The sequence below is a fragment of the Carcharhinus amblyrhynchos genome, chromosome 28 (assembly GCF_965287045.1).
Source record: "Carcharhinus amblyrhynchos chromosome 28, sCarAmb.v2.hapA, whole genome shotgun sequence".
Classification (NCBI taxonomy): Eukaryota; Metazoa; Chordata; class Chondrichthyes; order Carcharhiniformes; family Carcharhinidae; genus Carcharhinus; species Carcharhinus amblyrhynchos.
The window spans coordinates 17,899,996-17,919,924 of record NC_137351.1 but is presented as its reverse complement, the minus strand read 5'-3'; the positions used below and the strand labels follow the sequence as shown (position 1 = coordinate 17,919,924).

At 44.2% G+C, this 19,929-nt stretch overlaps 1 protein-coding gene across 1 annotated transcript; it reads left to right on the top strand.

Annotated features, from left to right (window-relative positions):
* Positions 1 to 340: 340 nt before the first annotated feature.
* onecut1 (one cut homeobox 1) lies at positions 341 to 18,104 on the top strand. Its single transcript, XM_080214015.1, has 2 exons — positions 341 to 1,741; positions 13,016 to 18,104. Exons 1-2 carry the CDS (start codon positions 622 to 624, stop codon positions 13,306 to 13,308), a joined length of 1,413 nt encoding a protein of 470 aa, XP_080070141.1. The 5' UTR covers positions 341 to 621; the 3' UTR covers positions 13,309 to 18,104.
* Positions 18,105 to 19,929: the final 1,825 nt, after the last annotated feature.

Sequence of the window (19,929 nt, the reverse complement as noted above, 5' to 3'; positions counted from 1 at the left end):
CTGGGGGTTTTTTTTTGTGTGTGTGTTTTGACATGGGGAACCCGGAAGGCAATGGGCTACTCGGATTGGTCGCTTGACGTCAGGGGAGTGCGCAGAGAGTGAGTGCGCAGGGTTGGTGGGACAGGGAGGTGGGGGGGGTGAGGATGGTATTGAGGGAGGGGGGGTGTGATGGGTAGTGGGTGAGGGGAGGGGGGCGGGGGAGAGAAAGAGAGAGAGAAGCTGCAGCAGGAGCAGCGGCGGCGGTGGCCAAAGACAAGGGGAGAGTGGCGGGGAGGTGGGGGGGGTGAGACACACACACACACACACACACACACACACAGGGAGAAGGACATGGCTGCAGAGGCGGCGAGGGACAGGAGCGGGCTGGATCCGCGGCTGTGAACAAAACAAATAACAGTGTGGGAGAGGGGGAAGGAAGCAAGAGGAAAGAAATTGGGGGCTTTTATATATAAAAAAGATATCACAGTGTTGGTGGAGGAGGAGGAGGAGGAGGGGGGGAAACAATAGCCGGGAGTTAATAAATGAATGAATGAATGAATTTCATGTGAAGTGACCGTCCTGATGCGGGAAGCAGCCAGGGAGACGCCACATCGATGGTCGCTGTAAAAGCTGGAGCCAGCCATGAACGCTCAGCTGACGATGGAGAACCTGGGCGATTTGCAAGGGGTGCCTCATGACCCGGTGCAGGCGGGGGAGCTGCTGAACAGCTCCAGCCCCCACAGCCGCCCTCTCGGCCACCGCAACCTGCCGGTCCACGCTCGCTCCATGGTCTCCAGCATGGCTTCGATCCTGGACGCCGCCGCCGCCGGCGACTACCACCACCACCGGCCGCCGGAGCACAGCAGCCTGGCCGCCCCCCTGCACCCCACCATGACCATGGCTTGCGAGACGCCGCCCGGGATGAGTATGAGCAGCACCTACACCACCCTGACCCCCCTGCAGCCGCTGCCCCCCATCTCCACCGTGTCGGACAAGTTCCCCCACCATCACCATCACCACCACCACCACCACCACCACCAGCGGCTGCCCGGCAATGTGAGCGGCAGCTTCACCCTCATGCGGGACGACCGGGGCATGAACAACCTGTACAACCACTACCACAAGGAGATGACCGGCGTGGCCCCCAGCCTCTCCCCGCTGGCCACCATCCACCCCCCGCAGCACGGGCTGCCGCCTTACGGCCACTCCGGCCCCCTGCCCGGCGACAAGATGCTCACCCCCGGCGGCTTCGAGGGTCACCCGGGCATGCTGTCCCGGCCCGAGCAGCACCTGAGCCGCGGCCTCAGCCCTCCCTCCGTGGGCATGGTGCCCATCAACGGCCTCCACCATCACCCGCACGTCCACCCGCACGCCCAGGGACACGGGCAGGTCCTGGGCGGCGGCGGCGGGGGTGGCGGGCGGGGGGAGCCTCCTCCGCCTCCGCCTCCTCCTCCTCCTCCTCCTCCCCCCTCCGCCTCCGGCGGCTCTCAGCCCGGCGGCGGCGGCTCGGCCCCCGGGCAGCTGGAGGAGATCAACACCAAAGAGATCGCTCAGAGGATCACTACCGAACTCAAGCGTTACAGCATCCCCCAGGCCATCTTCGCGCAGCGGGTGCTGTGCCGCTCGCAGGGCACCCTGTCAGACCTGCTGAGGAACCCCAAACCCTGGAGCAAACTCAAATCCGGCCGGGAGACGTTCAGGCGCATGTGGAAGTGGCTTCAAGAACCGGAATTCCAGCGGATGTCGGCTTTGAGGTTGGCAGGTAAGTGTTGGGACATTGTGTGTTGGTGTCTGTGTGTGTGAGAGTGTGTATCTGTGTCTGTGTGTGGGAGAGTGTGTATTTGTGTGTCTGTGTGTGAGAGAGTGTGTATCTGTGTGTCTGTGTATGTGTATCTGTGTGAGAAAGAAAATATTGGTGTTTGTGTGAGAGAGAATGTGTTGGTGTCTGTATGTCTATGTGTGAGAGAGAAATGGTGCTATCAGTATGTGGGAGAGAGTGTGTTGGTATATGTGTGTCTATGTTTGTGTGTAAGAGAGAGTGTGTCTCTGTATGTCAATGTGTGTGAGAGGAAGTGTGTTGGTATCTGTGTGTGTGTGAGAGAATATTGGTGTATGTGTGTGTGAGAGAATATGTGTTGGTGCCTGTATATCTGTCTGTCTGTGTGTATGTGTCTCTGTCTGTGTGTATGTCTGAGTGAGCTTAAAGTAGATTCACACAATAATACAGAATAACAGCACATTCCAGGGAATGATTCTTTCAACCCTGAACTCTTCTGAGATGTAGTTGGAACATTGAAAAGCCCAAAGCCAGTCCCCTCAATCCCACACTCTGTTCTGCTGCAAGATCCAATGCTATTGTCACGGCGGTATTTCCTCCCTCATCCCCCTGGAAGCCTATTTCAAAGGAGGGGAAGAGCGTTGGTCTCTCTGCAGCGGCAGCAGCAGATGTGGGGACGCTTCTCCCCGAATGTCACCAGAGTTTAGTGACTCGGTTACATTCCGGGAAGGAGTAAGAATCATGTCTAGAGTTTCCTCCCAGCCCTTTAAGATGTGAACGGTAAACCGAATCTCGGCAGAATGGGCTGTCACCCAAATGTGCTTTCCTTGAAATGAAATGGTTAAATGTTATTTCACACAGTGCTTTGATTCCCATTTCTGTGAAGTAGAGTGGGGTGTTATTTCCAGCCGGCTGTTTGCAACTAACATTTTTTTTAGGGTGGGAGGGGGGAGGTTGGAGGGAGAGAGAAAGGCGTCCTGTTACTGTTGAGAACTTTCGGATTGTAATGTGCCGAGTGAGGATAGCTTGAGTTTGTTACTTCAGTGTGGCCCTGCACGAGGCTTTGTTAATTAACTGATAGGTCTCCATTAATTTTTCCCAGGAGAACGAGAGACAGTCAGAGCCCGAGTCAGGAGCAGTGATCCGTTTCACACAAGCTCTGACGTGCAATCGCCAGCATTTCAAATTCAGATTTCCAGAACACAAAGGGAAGCTGATTTTATTCATGCATTTGCTGGCCCTGTGCATGACATTTATGTTCTGTTTGCTTGCCGTTATAATATATATATTATATATAACTGGTTAGCAATAAATAAGCATAGTCACTGCAGATTCCAGCTGTAAAATGTATCGGTCCGGGAGGTTTAAAATACCTGACTCTGCGTTATCACTCTCTTCCTCATTTATCTTCACTCTATCTGAGGTGTCACAACAAAGATTGCACGTTCATCCGAAAATCCACTTTCTGTGGAAAATAATTTATTTGCGAAAGTAAAATTCAGTGCTATATTGACAAGCACTGAGCTTCAGCCCAAGAGAGAATGCGCCTCAGTATTCGAAACTTGGACGGCGAACTCCAGGTCGCAAAGGGGCAGATGTAGCCCGTCTCTGCGCATATTTATAAACTGACCTATTTTAAACTCTTGTGCTATAATTAAAACCCAAATCCAATCGCTCTGAGAGCATGCGTACGATTAAGTAAATAGCTGGCCAAGAAATCTCCATCGAACGATTGATAACATTCGCGTTGTTCGATTTTTAGACGCTGCCTTGAGTGTATTTTTACGACAATTTTGTCGACCTCAGTCTCCATTTATTTGCATGGGTCGATACTGGAAACAACCACTTGCATTAGAATATGTTGTTGAGTCTTATGGGTGTTATCTGAAGGTAAACGCTGCCAAAGGCGGGCTGCCTGATGTTGGAGCAGGTCACGTCTGCTTTTCAACAGAAAATACCCCCACACTGATTTGTTTTGCTAATCGTCTCTTTAACCGTGGATCCTTTCTGTTTACCTTATTAATATGCGTTTATTTCAGTTGGCCAGGGCCTTCCAAAGAGATTGTCACATCTCAGGCACTACAATTCTTTTTTTTGTTTGGGTTAGCATTCAAGTAGTAAATGTTTACGTTTTAGTCGTTTTGTTTATAGATGCTCGGAACTCAGCAATCTGATGGAGAGCTATCCAATTGTGTCCTAACCTGCGATGTATTATTTAGGCAATTCATCTATTATTTAGTCTTATACACCGAAAAGCACAAGTCTTATTTAAGTGGACAATGAAACAAACGACTTGTCTAAACATATGATGCCTAGCTGTGTATTCTAACGGCATTTCCGCAGATAGTTTTAACAAATTGCATCCCAAAATGTATCATCCTCAAAAACAATTTCCACAAAACCACAATGCCTTCTAACTTTTTTTTTGCGGGGGTTATTTTTGGCAGAATCGACCAACAAAATCTTGAAAACTTATTGTGTGGGAGTGATTATTTCACAGCTATTAATCGGGAATGATTGCCTTTGCCTGAACTGTACTCCTTTTCCTGGTTTCTTTTTTTAAGTGTCACCCCCTCCCCAAAAAAAATCCCGTCCTCCTGTGAAGGGGTTGAAACAATGTGACGGCTGAGTGAGATGTGTTATTCATGCGGGCTCTCTCCTCGCTTTGTCCGGCCAGCTTCTGGTGTTTGCCTCTTCCTGCGGTTCCCTCGGGGATTCCTAGCACCGAGATTACATTGAACCTCCCGCAAACAGTCTAAAAATTGGTAGTTACATGTAAGGAATATTGAGGTCTTGACACTTTCTGTACTGTCTTCAAATGTAAGCAGCGAACACTAATTGCAATTCTGACCCCTCCAGCCTCCATTTTGTTCCTTCGTCATATTTCAAATCTGGATTTATCCCATTTTATCCACATTTGTTTTGGGAAAAAAATCTCGATTTTTTTATTGCCTTACATTTTTATTTGGCTTCTTAAATTAATCAAAGGTGGCTAACAGTTTTGTAGTGGTCCTTAACTTCATATTTAGACAGGCGAACAATATGACACTATATAACTGACCTAATTTCTGGTTTTCAAATAGTAATTTTCAAACAATGGTATTTAATTCTGGTCATGGCGCCAAATATCCCATTGCAAAAAAATATAAATTTATAGGGACAACAAGAGAATAATTGATAAACAACTTAAACGGCTTATAATACAATAGAATAAAATGCTGGATACACTCAGCAGGTCTTGCAGCGTCCGTTGGGGGGAGAAATACTGTTAACTTTTGGGATCTAAATGATTCTGCAATAGAATAGAATAGAATACTATAGAATCCCGACAGTGCAGAAGGAACCCATTCGGCCCATCAAGCCTGCACCGACTTTCTTAACAGAGTATTTAACCCAGGCCCTATCCCCCGCCCTATCCCTATAACCCCCCACATTTACCATCTTAATCTGCACATCTTTGGACACTAAGAGGCAATTTAGCACGGCCAATCTCTAACCCTGGACTGCTACAGCAACAGCCCATTCAACTGAGGCTGGGCATATGTCGGCTGCAGGAATTGACCAGACGCTGGCACAAGGCTGAATGGGATATTGGTCAAAAAAAATCTCTCCTCACAATGTTCAAAATGTGGCTTATGAACTGCTACACAACATGCTTGCTATTTGGGGTGCAGATGTATCACATTCTCTTAGGCATTTGTCTCAGAAAGACAATACCCTCTGACGGACTGTTTGCAATTTTCTTTTAGTCCAGAATATTAAAGCGTCCTTGCTGGTAGCTAGAAATTTGTTTTAATTTCAAAACGTTCTTTGGGAAATTCTTGAAATGCAGAGTTCTATAATTGCTGGCGGCACTGCGGGTGGCAATGGTTTTCTTTTGCGAAAATATACTTGGTTCGTAAAAAGAAAGCCACAAAATGACTGTGAGAGAAAGCGCAGATATCCGAGCTTTCAGCATTAGATCATACTGTATTCTGAGGTGCTTCAATCTTTGTAAATAAGTGAATTCAACCCAAAGATTGTCGTTTCACCAAGGATTGAGAAACTTGGAGGACACTGGAGTTTATGTTTCTGCCTATCTGGGTTGCTGGTGTTGTGCACTCAGATGTCTGGATGTGCAGATTGTGAAAGGGCAGTTAAGACATAGAGACAGGTATCTGTGGAGGCCAGCCAGCCAAGGCACCAGCTACTCTAACCAAATTGTACCAGCAGGCCTACCGTATGTAAACAGCCTTTTCAATCGGTGTTTTGTGAATATATTAACGCGTCAGCCCTGCAGTTTCGACCCACTTAACGGTGACGTGTGCAAACAAATGACCCCGGGTTCCAGGGGTTGCATGTAGTTTGAGATTGAATTTGTAAATGTTTCTTGTTAACGAAAGGCGGAAGCCATTATTCCAAGTGGCTGCAACCGCTGTCGGTGTTCGCAATTTTGTCTCATTTATTCAATTGTTGATTCCGAATCATTCCGATTTCGCCAACACACAGACAAAAAAAATGCAATGATCAGCGGGGAGTGCAGTGGGAGGCTGCCGTTTTCAATACAACTGCAAGTGTGGTGGACAATTTTTAAGATGCGTTATCGGAACAGCTGAAACGTTAAGTCTATTCGAGTTGTTTCGTGGCTGTAAAATCAGTATTATACGGTATAAATTTAGTGCTTCCCCCCCTCTAATTTACACAACAGCCAGTGCCTCACTGTAAATTCTATTTATATTCACACACCAGTAGCTAATGTGACCCAAACAAGTATAATACATCATTTTCATTTCCTTGTGGGGTGCGATCAAACAAACAAAGCACGGGAAGTGGGGGAGGGGGGTGGAATGGCACCCACCCCAATGGCAAAATACCATAAAAATGGTATTTTTATTGTTAAATTCTGGTTGTGAAACATTGACAAAGTTGTGAATCATTTCTTTGGGCTGTTCCTTTTGCGTGTGTTGCTGATAAACCCCGAAATGTTTCATCATTCCAGCTGCCTTCTCTAACAAGGCCTTGATATGTTTCAAGAATTATAGGACATCCTCTCCCCCTCCCCCACACCCTCCTTGTGATTAATTACTTTAATTAAAATCCTGACCCACAAATTCGCCGATATACAAATGAACAGACGCACATTTCTAGACTCGCGCCAGTAGTGTGATTGGGGTTCCTTTGTTAGATTGGAGCGAACTCACTTTAGGTGGAAGCATTTCTGGGATCCCCATAAATTTAGGATTTTGGCTACATTTGCAAACACTAGCTCCCAGTGTTTGCACGCTATTGGCTTGTTTGCTTTCCACCGATAAGAGACGATACGAATTCTGGAATATTTTAAGCTGAAGTGGCTGGTCTCTGGGAAAGTTCTACACCTGTGACATTTCCTGATTTTGCTTGTCAGTGTCCTTGTAACCCCATTGATTTATAACTACCTAATGCTCGGCCACATTTGTTTTACGTTAATGTTTATCCAAACTGAAGGCATTTACAAGCATTTAAACGATGCTGCGATACTCAGGCAGGCAATGGAATCTCCTCTCTAAAAGATCAGTTTTTAAAAAAATATTTGGCCCGATTTTCGGAAATAATTTACTTGCGCCAAGACCAACGAGAGGATTCAATTGGCAACATTAGCTGAAATCTATGTATTAAAAATGAATTTATGTACACTTTTTTTTGGAGGGTATAATATTTTTTCTCTAAAACACACCGCCGATTTGCGAGCGCATTTACAAGCTGCCTTCTTTCGTTCTCTGGCCGTGTGTGCAACAGGCGTGTTTCGATTAAGTTTCAGTAAATAATTAAAATCACTATTGATAGCCCTTTTTTTGCACTTGCGAAGATGAGGACGATTGTAATTAATAGGTAAATGATGAAGCGTTAAAGTGTTATCTGTCTCTACCTAATTTGAGTGAAGTGATTGATTTAGGTCAAATGAGGTGGAAGCAATTAAGAAGGAGGCAGCGGAGTTGCGCCCTGTGGCTTCAAGGGTGTTGGCACAGAGAGTACCTCAAGCTTTTCCTTCCGAGAAACCTGTTCAAAATTTGTACAGTCGGACACTTTGCCTCTTCGCGTTAATTGGTGTAACCAAAGATTCTCAGCGGAAGTGTCCACCATAAATATATTGAACAGGGTATTTCCAAATGAGATAAATAAAGCTTTATAGCACTTCAGTTGGGATTCCCTTCTCGGCTGCCACATTGCTGGTTTACCATTAAGGAGGATGATTTTATTCGGAGTTTGAAAACTGATTAAATGTAATTCACCACACTTATTTGTTAAACAAGAACGGCGTGGTCAAATCTAACACTAAAACCTTCCAGTGACGAATAAAGTAATATAAAGCTATCGAATGATCTAATTTTTATCCAAAGATTAGCTAAAGATACGGAGGTAGAAGCAAATTATTGCGGATGCTGGAATCTGAAACCAAAGAGAAAATGCTGGAAAATCTCAGCAGGTCTGGCAGCATCTTGTAAGGGGAGAAAAGAGCTGACGTTTCGAATCCAGATGACCCTTTGTCAAAGCTCCTTGAGATTACAGGGATAGGGCCTAGGTGGGATTGTTGGGCCGAATGGCCTCCTTCTGCACTGTAGGGAATTCGTGATTCTATTGATGTCCTCGAGAACAGCAAATTACAAATCTGACTGAGCGCTTTTCCCGAGGAGTTAGTAAGTGATCTTTTAAAGATGATCTGCCCTATCATTCCCCTTCCACAATGAAAACAGAGCGGTATGGCACACGTTTCGTACTGGGCTGAATTTAATTGAAAACACTGAGATCAAAACGAGTTACTGGTCACAGTGGAGCCGGTTCCAAAGGACCAATGCGCCACCTCATGGTGGAGTCTGTAGCCAGGCTCTCCGACGTCAAGGGCTGGCATCAATATTTATAGATATAAACACTTACGTCTCCAGCAGCGAGCAGTGAGGTGATGCTCACGTAATTTAGTGCAACGCGTAAACAGTAGAGGTCGGCTGGAGGCAGCAATCTCGAGGTACTGGGCGCCGCTGCACTTGTTTTGTCGCCTTCAATGAGGAGTTAGTGCCAGCAGAGAGACACGGGGCAACTTTCATAAAGACTTCAGCCAACTCTATTTTGGAAAGCAGATTGGTGATGAGTTAGTTTTGTTATTTTAACTAATGTAACCTTCCTTGCGGATTGACGCTGTGAGGTTGACGTAGAAAAGGATTTGAAAGGGAAACAGTGGCTAGTTTCCATGCAGGTGTGTTTTACATTCGCTGCGCCAGTGTAACGGGGGAGATGTCATTCAGCACCATGGACAGTTCAGTTCGTAGTGTTATTCGGTCTTCTGTTTGAAAGCAAAAGTGGCTTAAATTATGCTAACTGGTCCACAACTCTTACTCTTCCCCCACCCCCCACCCCCCACCCCAGCCCCCCGCCCAGTCCACCGCCCCCCGCCTCGCACCCCCTCGACTTCCCTCAGTTATTTCCATAGTAAATGCCCTTTGGCAGCTTTATCTTTAACATGGGCTTCAGGCTCGACAGCTCCCCGTTACATTGAGTCTCTCATCTCCCGAGATGAGACTATTCTCTGCTGAACCATTTGGAAAGCCGCAGCTCAAGGTCTGCATTGCAGTCATTGACAGTTGATTCGTTTTTTTTTATTAACCAGCGTTAATTTTTAAAAAGTACAGAAAAAGTTTGTTCTTAATTGTAGTGGTTATGAGCAAGAGACAAAGATTGAATTATAAGCAGAACTGTGTGCAGCACGGTGGCACAGTGGTTAGCACTGCTGTCTCACGGCACCAAGGATGTGATTCCCCGCTTGGGTCACTGTCTTTGTGGAGTTTGCACGTTCACTTGGTGTTTCCTCCAGATGCTCCGGTTTCTTCCCACAGTCCAAAGACGTGCAGGTTAGGTGAATTGGCCGCGCTAAATTCTCCCTCAGTGTACCCGAACAGGCGCTGGAGTGTGGCGACTAGGGGATTTTCACAGTAACTTCATTGCAGTGTGAATGTCAGCCTACTTGTGTCTAATAATAAATAAACAACTTGAAAAGACCTTCATTGTGGGAACCATATGATGTGATTGGAAAGTTTAAAATATTTGGTTTGTACTGTTATGTAGAACTAATTTGAGATGGAGGCATGTTGGCACAAGGCTGTTAAATCCATCATCAGAAACTGTAATATTCAATTTCAGTTAGGTTGGTGTTTGATAATCTTTTTAAGATATCGGTCTGAATTTACAGTTAAGAATTGAGTTATCAAATTAATTTAGAATTTGTCTTTAATATATAGCTCATTTGTCAAAGTAGTCATTGGATTTTAGTCACAGCAACAGATTTGAATTCAGTTAGTAACGCGCCATCTATCTGCTATACTGTGCTTTCTAACAGAATTTCATTTTATTGTTATTAAGAATGGGGTAGAGACACCCATTCCCTTAACGGGAACAAAGACCTTTCCAATGGGTTTATACTGGCACCCCTCCCCCACAACATTCTTTAAAACAAATTTTAGTATCAGTTTATTTGTTTTCTGCACGTAAACAGTGTCAGATGATGCCAAGCACGGGTTGTCATAATTTTGTTGGGGAGAGTTGAAGGGTAACAAGAGAGCTGAAAATATGTTTTTGTACTCAGATGTTATCAAAACATTGAGCCAAGAAAACAACTCCAAAATGAACTCTCAGAATGAGTTGCATCCATAATCCTAATCTCTCTTCCTTGTTCTCGTCCAAAGTCTGTGGCTGCAACATTCTTGTTTATAAAAGAATGAATCATGTATTCTTATGGTGGAAGTGCTTTGGACTTACCATTTATATATACTGAAATGTTGCTCCTAAGATCTCTTCTACCCACTAGAACCATTCAGTCAAAATCCCCACTCACAGCCAACTGGTTACTTTTAAACTATTGTCAGTAATCAAACCCGAAATTGACAGAGTGTGGTGAATCTTTGGAACTCCTTGCCACTTCTCTGTGGGGGCAGCATCTTTGTGTATATTTAAGGCTGAGCTAGTTGGAAGTTTGATCAGTAAGGGTTACGGGGAAAGAGCAGGAAAGTGGACATGGGGACTGTTGTTGGATTAGCTATGATCCTATTGAATGGTGATGCAGCAGGCTCCAAGGAGCTGAAAGGCCTACTCCTGCTCCTAAACGAAAACAGAAAATGCTGGAAAATGTTAGCAGGTCTGGCAGCATCTGTGGAGAGAGAATAGAGCCAATGTTTTGAGTCACTATGTGTCACAGATGCTGTCAGACTTGCTTAGATTTTCTAGTATTTTCTGTTTTTGTTTTGGATTCCAGCACCTGCATTATTTTGTTTCTACTCCAGTTTCTATTTCTTATGGCCTTAGATAACTCCTTGTGGAAGAAATCTGAACTGGTCAAATGACTAATTGGGGTCCTGTTGGAAAACTAAGGAAGATTGGTCTGGTCTGCACTGTGGCACAGTGGTTAGCATTCCTGCCTCATAACATCAGGGACCTGGATTCAATTCCAGTCTTTGGTCACTGTGCAGAGTTTCTATGTTCTCTCCTGTCTGTGTGGGTTACATTTAAGTGCTCTGGTTTCCTCTCACAGTCCAAAGGTGTGCAGGTTAAGTGGATTGGCCATGCTAAATTGACCCATGGGCCAGAATTTAACCGCCCTACTCGCCATAGTAATCGGAGTAGGCGAGGGGTGGACCATGAGAAGGTCCATTGACCTGGAGTGGGATTTTACAGTTAGTGGTCAAAATTTTACTGCTCCACCTGCCACAGGAATTGGAGCAGGTGTGAGGCAGACCATGGGAAGGTCCATTGACCTGGGGTGAAATTTTACAGTTAGTGGTTGAAATTTTACTGCTCCACCTGCCACAGGAATTGGAGCAGGTGTGAGGCAGACCATGGGAAGGTCCATTGACCTGGGGTGAAATTTTACAGTTTGGGCACCAGCGAAGCCATAAAATCCCACATTTATTATATGGTGTCCCACAATATGTACGTTGGGGGGGTTAGTGGGTAAATGGTTGTGGTTACAGAGATGGGATGGGCCTGGGAGAGATACTCTGCGGGAGAGTTGGTGCAGACTCAATGGGACAAATGTCCTCCTTTTGCAATGTAGGAATTCTATGACAGTGCAACTCAATATTGTTTAACCAAAAAAGAAAATGCTGGAAAATCTCAGCAGGTCTGGCATCATCCATAAGGAGAGAAAAAGTTTATTTATCAGACACAAGTAAGGCTTACATGCAATGACGTTATTGTGAAATTCCCCAAGTCGCCTGTTTGGGTCAATACACCTAACCAACACATCTTTCAGACTGTGGGAGAAAATGGCTGTGGGGCGGTATGGTGGCACAGTGGTTAGCACTGCTGCTTCACAGATCCAGGGACCTGGGTTCGATTCCTAGCTTGGGTCACTGTCTGTGTGGAGTTTGTACATTCTCCTCGTGTCTGTGTGGGTTTCCTCTGGGTGCTCTGGTTTCCTCCCACAGTCCAATGATGTGTGGGTTAGGTTGATTGGCCATGCTAAAATTGCCCCTTAGTGTCCTGAGGTGTGTAGGTTAGAGGGATTAGTGGGTAAAATATGTAGGGATATGGGGTTAGGGCCTGGGCGGGATTGTGATTTGTGTGGACTTGATGGGCTGAATGGCCTCTTTCTGTACTGTAGGGTTTCTATGATTTCTATGATTCCATGAAAACTGGAGCATCTGAAGGAAACCCACCCAGACACGGGGAGAACATACAGACTCCATACAAATAGTGACCCAAGCCAGGAATCGAATCCAGGTCCCTGACACTGTGTGGCAGCAGTGCTAACCATTATGCCACCATGCCACCCACAAGACCCAAAGGGTCATCTGGACTTGAAAGGTCAACTGTTTTCTCTCCTTACAGATGGGCGGCACTGTAGCACAATGGTTAGCACTGCTGCTTCACAGCTCCAAGGATGTGGGTTTGATTCCCCACTTGGGTCACTGTCTGTGTGGAGTTTGTACATTCTCCGCGTGTCTGCAAGGGTTTCCTCTGGGTGCTCCAGTTTCCTCCCACAGTCTAAAGATGCGTGGGTTAGGTTGATTGGCCATGCTAAAATTGCCCCTTAGTGTCCGGAGATACATAGGTTAGAGGGATTAGCCGGTAAATATGTAGGAATATGGGGGTAGGGCCTGGTTGGGATTGTGGTTGGTGCAGACTCAATGGGCCAAATGGCCTCTTTCTGTACTGTAGCGATTCTATGATTAAAATTTTTTGCCGACTATCAAACTGGATGATGTGTAAAGCGGCCGAATGGATTCATTTCCCGCCTTGGTTTTATTTTTCTTGCAGCCTGCAAAAGAAAAGAGCAAGAACACGGCAAAGAGAGGGGCGCCGCGCCCAAAAAGCCTCGGCTGGTCTTCACGGACGTCCAGCGCAGAACTCTCCACGCAATATTCAAAGAAAACAAGCGTCCGTCCAAAGAATTGCAAATCACCATTTCCCAGCAGCTGGGCTTGGAGCTGAGCACGGTCAGCAACTTTTTCATGAACGCCCGCCGGAGGAGCCTGGATAAATGGCAGGATGACGGCAGCTCCAACTCAGTCAATTCTTCTTCATCATCAAGCACTTGTACCAAAGCATGAAGGGGACCCCCGGACTAAATCTCGGTGGAATAGCTTTAAAATCAATGACCAGGACCTCCAGAGAGCAGGTTTAATTATTGAACTCAATAGACAATATAATATTTATATGTCCAACGAAACCAAAGACTTAATTGACCTGCATTAAGGACTCCGTTCTACAACACTTTATTATGACTTTTTTTTGGGGCAAAAAAAAGATAGAAGCCGCTGGTCGTACACCTTCCATCACTCAACATAGTCCAACGTGTGTGACTGTAAGTCGTTCAGAGCATCCTCATGCTGTTAAGAAAAGAACATTACTCCAAACATTTGGTTCCATTTCACTTCCACGGGAATACCATGAAGGTGTGTGTTGTAAAAGTACAGTGTCGGTGTCAGTGACCAGAGACTTCAGAAGGGGCTGGTCTGCAGGTTGTGCTCAGGCATGGCGGTACAAAGGTGGAGTCATCTGTGTTCATCTCGGAATGGGACTGGATTCTCGCTCTTTGAACCCGAGAGCTCCAATCTTTTGTTTGTTTTCAGGGGCACACTATTCAATGTTCTGAGAGCTGTTCTTGTCACCTCACCACTAGTACACCCCTCTCTGTTCCACATGCAGTTGATTATGCGACAAGTATCTTAAAGCTAGTGGCCAAAAGGAAAGCGTTAACACCAAACACAATATAGTGCAAAAAAAAAATTTGGATAACAAAGAGCAGGATAAATGACAGCGAGATTTCGCAAGAAGCACAAAATATTAATTTTATTGGAATCCCGGTTAAATTGCAAAGAAATCCACCATTTGTTATTTTCTATTCGAATGCATTTTGCACACTAAATTCATGACACAGTTTTGCATTTGAAGAACTTGAGGTATTAAAACCATTGACAGGAATATTACGGCCAGTTCAGTTAGGCATCATTGCGTTCCTGTTTCTTGCTATCCAAATTGCTTCACACACAGGAAGCGAGTTTAGGGAGAGTGCGGTTTTCCGGATTGGCTGCATGTTATCAAACACGCTCGTGGAAATGAATACTCCATTCAACAGACTGTTACAACAAATCAATTATTAATACATCCTGATACATCCACCAGGTGTATTCTACCACATACTTGAAAGCAACAATAAGGTTAAATTCGCCTATATTTTGTAGAATTCCTTATGAAAGTGCCCCACCCAAGAATCAAATGCCAGAACTCTTATTTACTTTACAATTCTTATCGGTTATGCTTCAGGCCCGAGGTCTTTAGTTCCTTAATGTTGTACAATCTTTACTCTGAGACCCCTTCGCCGACAATATGATAATCAGAACATCAACCTTAAACAGTACCTTGTGTCAGGGAAGATAGTCAACACAGTTCATATAGTTCCCTGCACATATTGGTCCAGAAAGAAATGAGCCACATTGCTAAAATAAACAAATCACGTCATTATATATACTTTAAAAAGTCAGTATGCAGAATGCCCAGGACAAAGCAACCCCCTTCCACACGCCTTCCACAACCAGTCAGTCCCTCAACCACTGAAGCACGTGGCAGCAGTGTGTACCATCTACAAGATGCACTGCAGGCTCCTCAGACCGCACCTTCCAAATTCACAACTTCTACCTTCTCGAAAGACATGGCGAGCAGATATTTGGGAAAACCACCACCTGGAGATGCCCTTCCCAGTCACTGATCTATGTATGTATTGACTTGTGTGTATATATATATATACACAAATGTATATAAGAAAACTTTCTCCACTGTCTTCGGGTCAAAATCCTGAAGCTCCCTCCCTAACATCACCGTGGGTGTACCTACCCCTCAGAGACTGCAGCGGTTCAGGAAGGCAGCTCACCACCATCTTCTCAAAGGCAACAAGGAAGGGCAATATAAGCGGGCTTAACCGTCGAATGAATAAATAAATTGTTGGTGAAGATAGCAAGTAGCAAAAGGAGTTTTGACTCCTTCTTCAAATCATATGCACAACACTGGTCATCGGGGATGTAGGAATCTGCAGGGTTGTGAGAACGCATGATGTATAACTCCGGGACAGTACAATACCTGTTCTTTCTACACTACTGTCACTAAATACTGACAGCTAATCTATCAAACAGTCCCCAATCTTAATCCCCCTTCTCTTTTTTAAAATATCGCATGCATGTATTGCCTCAATGCAAACCCCTCCCCCCATACACACACAACCTGCCCATCTGTCATTAGTTCTTAAAGTTGCTATTCTTTTGTTGCTGTTTCCTTTGTTGTAACATTCTCCCTCCTTTCAGTTCCAATCAAGGGTCCATGCTCTGAACCATTAACTCTGTTTCTCTCCTGGTGCCACCAGACCTGCTGAGTTTTTCCAGCTTCCTCTGTTCTCGCGTCAGGCTCCGGCATCCGCAGTATTTTTGCTCACTTAGCGGTCTTGTTGCAGCAATGAGACACTTTACTGTTCAAATACTGCTAGCATTGGCGTACGATTCAGGTTAGTTTTCCAAATAGAACAGGGACCAGACCGTGTCCAACACGAGTCTGGCATACTGGGCAAGATACCTTTCAGGTTTGGGTCAAGATGTGTATTATCCTTGATCCGTTCAGTCACCCAGTTACGTGCTTTAAAAAAAATCATATATCCTCTCTGCTAAAAAACCAAAGATAATTTTTTCTTAAAATTCAGGAACATTGCACTTGTGTCACAAGCTGTAGTGGAAAACCAGCCATTTTGTATTCCGACCAATTAATTTAATATCCTCTTTGCAGGATAGGGTACAAAGCTATGCCATCAGATGAAGTGGGTCATGGTACAGATATGGCACTTGACTTGGGCAACAACTTAGTGGGACTTGTGGGCATGGCATACGACTAGGAAAATGTCTATTGTGGACGGGGTAGAACTTATTGGTTAAACACCAGTTCACACAACTCCAAAGAGGCTTGCCCAGAGAGAGTGGTGACTCAATCTCAGGTCTTAGAAGACGAACAACCTCATGGTTTAATAGGCCTTAACAAGTCTGCTACTTCTTGTTAACGTTGCTATATTCTGCCATGACTCTGTGATTGATCTGTCATTTCTTATAGCTTGTCCAACTCAATGTCAAAGCTTGTCAAAGTCGTGCAGACCATGACAAGGGTGGACTATAGTCAGCAGTGGTGACAATGGCCGCTTCAAGTTTAACAACTCTATTAAAGTAACTTATTTACCTCGAATTTAACTTAATATGCAAGCGAAATCCCAAAGCTCACCTTCAAATCTTAAATGTTTGGTAACATCAATTTTCATTGAGTATTTTTTTCAAATGGCGACTACAGAATGTAACCCCCCCCCCCAAAAAAAAATGCTATAAACTTCTGTAAGGAAGTGATAGAACGCGGAGGCACCGAAATGGTGCGAACAAAATGAGAGTAATTGGTACGTTGGAACTGTGTGTGTGTGTGTGTGTGTGTGGAGTGAGGGGGGGAGGTGCATTTGTCTCTCTCATTTTCAGAATGAAAAATGTCACATGCCTTTACACTTTATGATGATTTATCCTTAATCCGAAATCCTACTCCTTTGAAAATGTTGAGTAGATCTGCGAGACCGATCTGTTTAAACATAAAACAGCGTTTGTGTGCAAAGTATAGCATGACATTTCTAAATCCGAGGTCAGTACTGTGAAATACATAGGGATTGGGATTTAGTTTGGGTTAGAATAGTTTCTGTGTTTATTATCGACACTGGCAATCTCCCCTCCCCCTTTCCCGGAAAATTAAGGTAACATGAGACATACATTTCCACTGTTGCTTTCTCACCTTCGCACACTTCCATTCGATGAATTGTACCACCGCTAACTCCCTGTTAGAAACGTGAAGCGTTTTTCCCCTTACAGCCTCCTCCATCCCTTTTCCTTCTGTGACAACCAAAGAAAAAAAACTGTCTAACATTTGAACAAAAGCAGTCCTTGGAACAGAGAGAATGTACTAGTGTTTTTTTTAGAAAGGTGACGTTTCGCCAGGTGCGTTCTTAACGCAGGAGGTCATAACGATGGATAACAATCCGGATTTTAACAATATTCTGGCCTTGTGTTATTTGTGGTGTGGTTAGCTTTACGATACATTTGGTAATCATTTACTAGTATTCAGACAAAGAAGCAAAGGTAAAATAGCTGCTTCCACGTGTAAAAAAAATGTGTAAAGATCTACTATTTATAGTGTGAACCAAAGATGCTACCTCACTCGATTTCCATTCGTGATTTTAATCACATTGATGATACCAAAGAATACCAAAGATTTTCCTTGCACGGCCTTCGTGAGTGGGTTACTCGGCGTTCTTTCCTTAAACCTTCAATTGTCACTCAGTGTGTGAAGTTTTCTTCGTAAAAGCTATAGGCAAACATATTGCAAAACTTGTAAAATCATAGGACGAGTGCCTTGCTTAAACCAAAGTGTTAAACCGCTGTTGACCTCTTCTCACCTTACTCTTGAATACCTCAGCCTCTAAAAAGGCCACTATTGAAAAAAAAACAATGGAATAACTCTTCACCGCGGTGCTTTTGCAGTGCAACCATGCAATGAAACTTTCTTTGATACCAAAGTATATTTCCACTTTTTTGCTGACAACCAAAGCTCTTTCTTGCGTCTTGCAGTAGTCACTCAACGCAGGCCGTGCATTTCTTTAACCAATTTCCTCAAGATACCTCATAGTAATAAATCTTTAGGGTTACGTTGTATAGAAGAAAGTCTATGTGATAAGGCAGAACTTAATAGTTTGGTAATTGTTAACGTTACTTCAAAAGCTTTATAATTATTTATTTTGTAGATTTGGCAGAACTCTGATGCGCTCGAGGAAGAAGTATTTTAAGACGATGAGGGGGTGGGGTGGGTGGGGGGTGCTGGTTGTGTGGGGGTTGGTTGCAGTGGTTGTGGGAGGAAACCTGGTTTTTCTTTTCCAAATTAATCCGGGCTTTTGTGTTATGTTGGAAAGTAGTCTTTTTACAGGGTAAGCCATCCTCTGCTATGGTACGTGTCAGTATTCCTTGCAAAAATGTTGGTGTGCTGTGTGATTTTTCTTTTTTTTCTTTTTAAAAATTCGGTTTGTCTGATGTAAAGAGTTCTTTGATTCCTGTATTAATTTATGCAACTGTATTTGTTGAAATGATGTATATATCGTAGGTTTCTAAAGCAACCAAAGCTTTCTGATACAATCTGCAGGTAGAGTTGTGTAAAACTGATGAAGGTTTAAAAAAAAACCCAAAAAATGTTATATTGCTGCAGAACCTAACATCTTTCCGAGAGATCTTAGCAGGCACTTCGCGTGTTACAAACACTGCCAGATGCCAAACTAAATAACATGCCAAAAAAAACCCCAACAAGATTCAAGATGTCACTTCGTCACTTAGAAGGCTCGTAAGCTCTGTTTAGCGTCTCTCTCTCTCTCATTTTCCTTTGTTTTGAAATGTATACAAAGAAAGGGTCTTTTTCGCCAGGAAGACCGTACGTCCAAAGAATTTTTAAATTTGTTTTTTTAAGTTTGTGAAGTTATCAGTTAAAATTTGGATTTCGCACGTGCATAGGAAGTAGAGGGCGTCAAACTTTGCAGGCAACCCGACTTGACGCTGGGAACTCTCTCCACTTAATGCCCCGGCTTTGGTGTTGGAGGGGGTTGGGTAGTATTGTTGATCGGGGTAGTTCCCGCACTGCAGACTTCGAGACCTCCTGACGGGCGGGTTCCTGAAGTGTAAATGCCTGTGGGGGCGAGCATTGTTGGGACAGTGGCGACCCGGTCTAAGTGACACATGAAAGGGTAATATCCGACCTTTGAGGCAATGTTTTTTTTCCTTTTAAGTTCAGTTTCTGACAGCATGGTTTGTATATCTTTAATAAATATTTATTTGATGCACTTACCAGTAATTTTTAATGTGTATTTGTACATGTTTCTTATGAATTACTTCGCTCCCGACAGTCCTTGTGTCCCCGGCAGCGTTTAACTAGTAGACTTGTTACAGGGAAGGGTCAAGGGTTGTTACCTGACTGATTTTCTTGATCACACTAGGTTGGGGTATTTTGTTCATAGTCGTTTCACTTTAAGGTTTTTTTTCTAAATGATTATATCGACCAGAATGGTTGGATGTTACCTTTTGATTTTGTCCACAAACAGAATTTACCAAGGCACTGCTTGACACCAATAATGAACTCGAAAATGTGTGTGATTGGTGATTTTTAAATTCTACATACCCAAATTCAAACCGTGCAATGTACAGCGCAATATTAAACTGCACTAAGAAGATGGGCTGTACCGCATTGCTAAAGGCATTACTAAGGTGAAATAAATCATGGGATGTAACCAAGGTGGGATATGACACGAGTTTAATGATCAGACAACTAAGCAACCGGTGGTGCTTCATTAGTAGTTCACCGATGGAAAGAACATATTGTCCAGTAAGATACGTCACCAACACATTTGTGACTGGACGGTGTAGTTCCTCTGTGGTCCAAGGAAATTCATCGTGCCATCAATAATGCACACTTTCAGGTTTATTGTTGCAAATTGGAGAAAGGTTAGTTGCACAGCATTTTTGCACTTCCGCTTTCAAGTTAGATTGCCTTGGAGTTTAATACCTAGAGAGCGCCTAAGACAATCAACAGATGAAGGGTGCATAGTTAATAGTAAATCTTCCAGAGCCAGA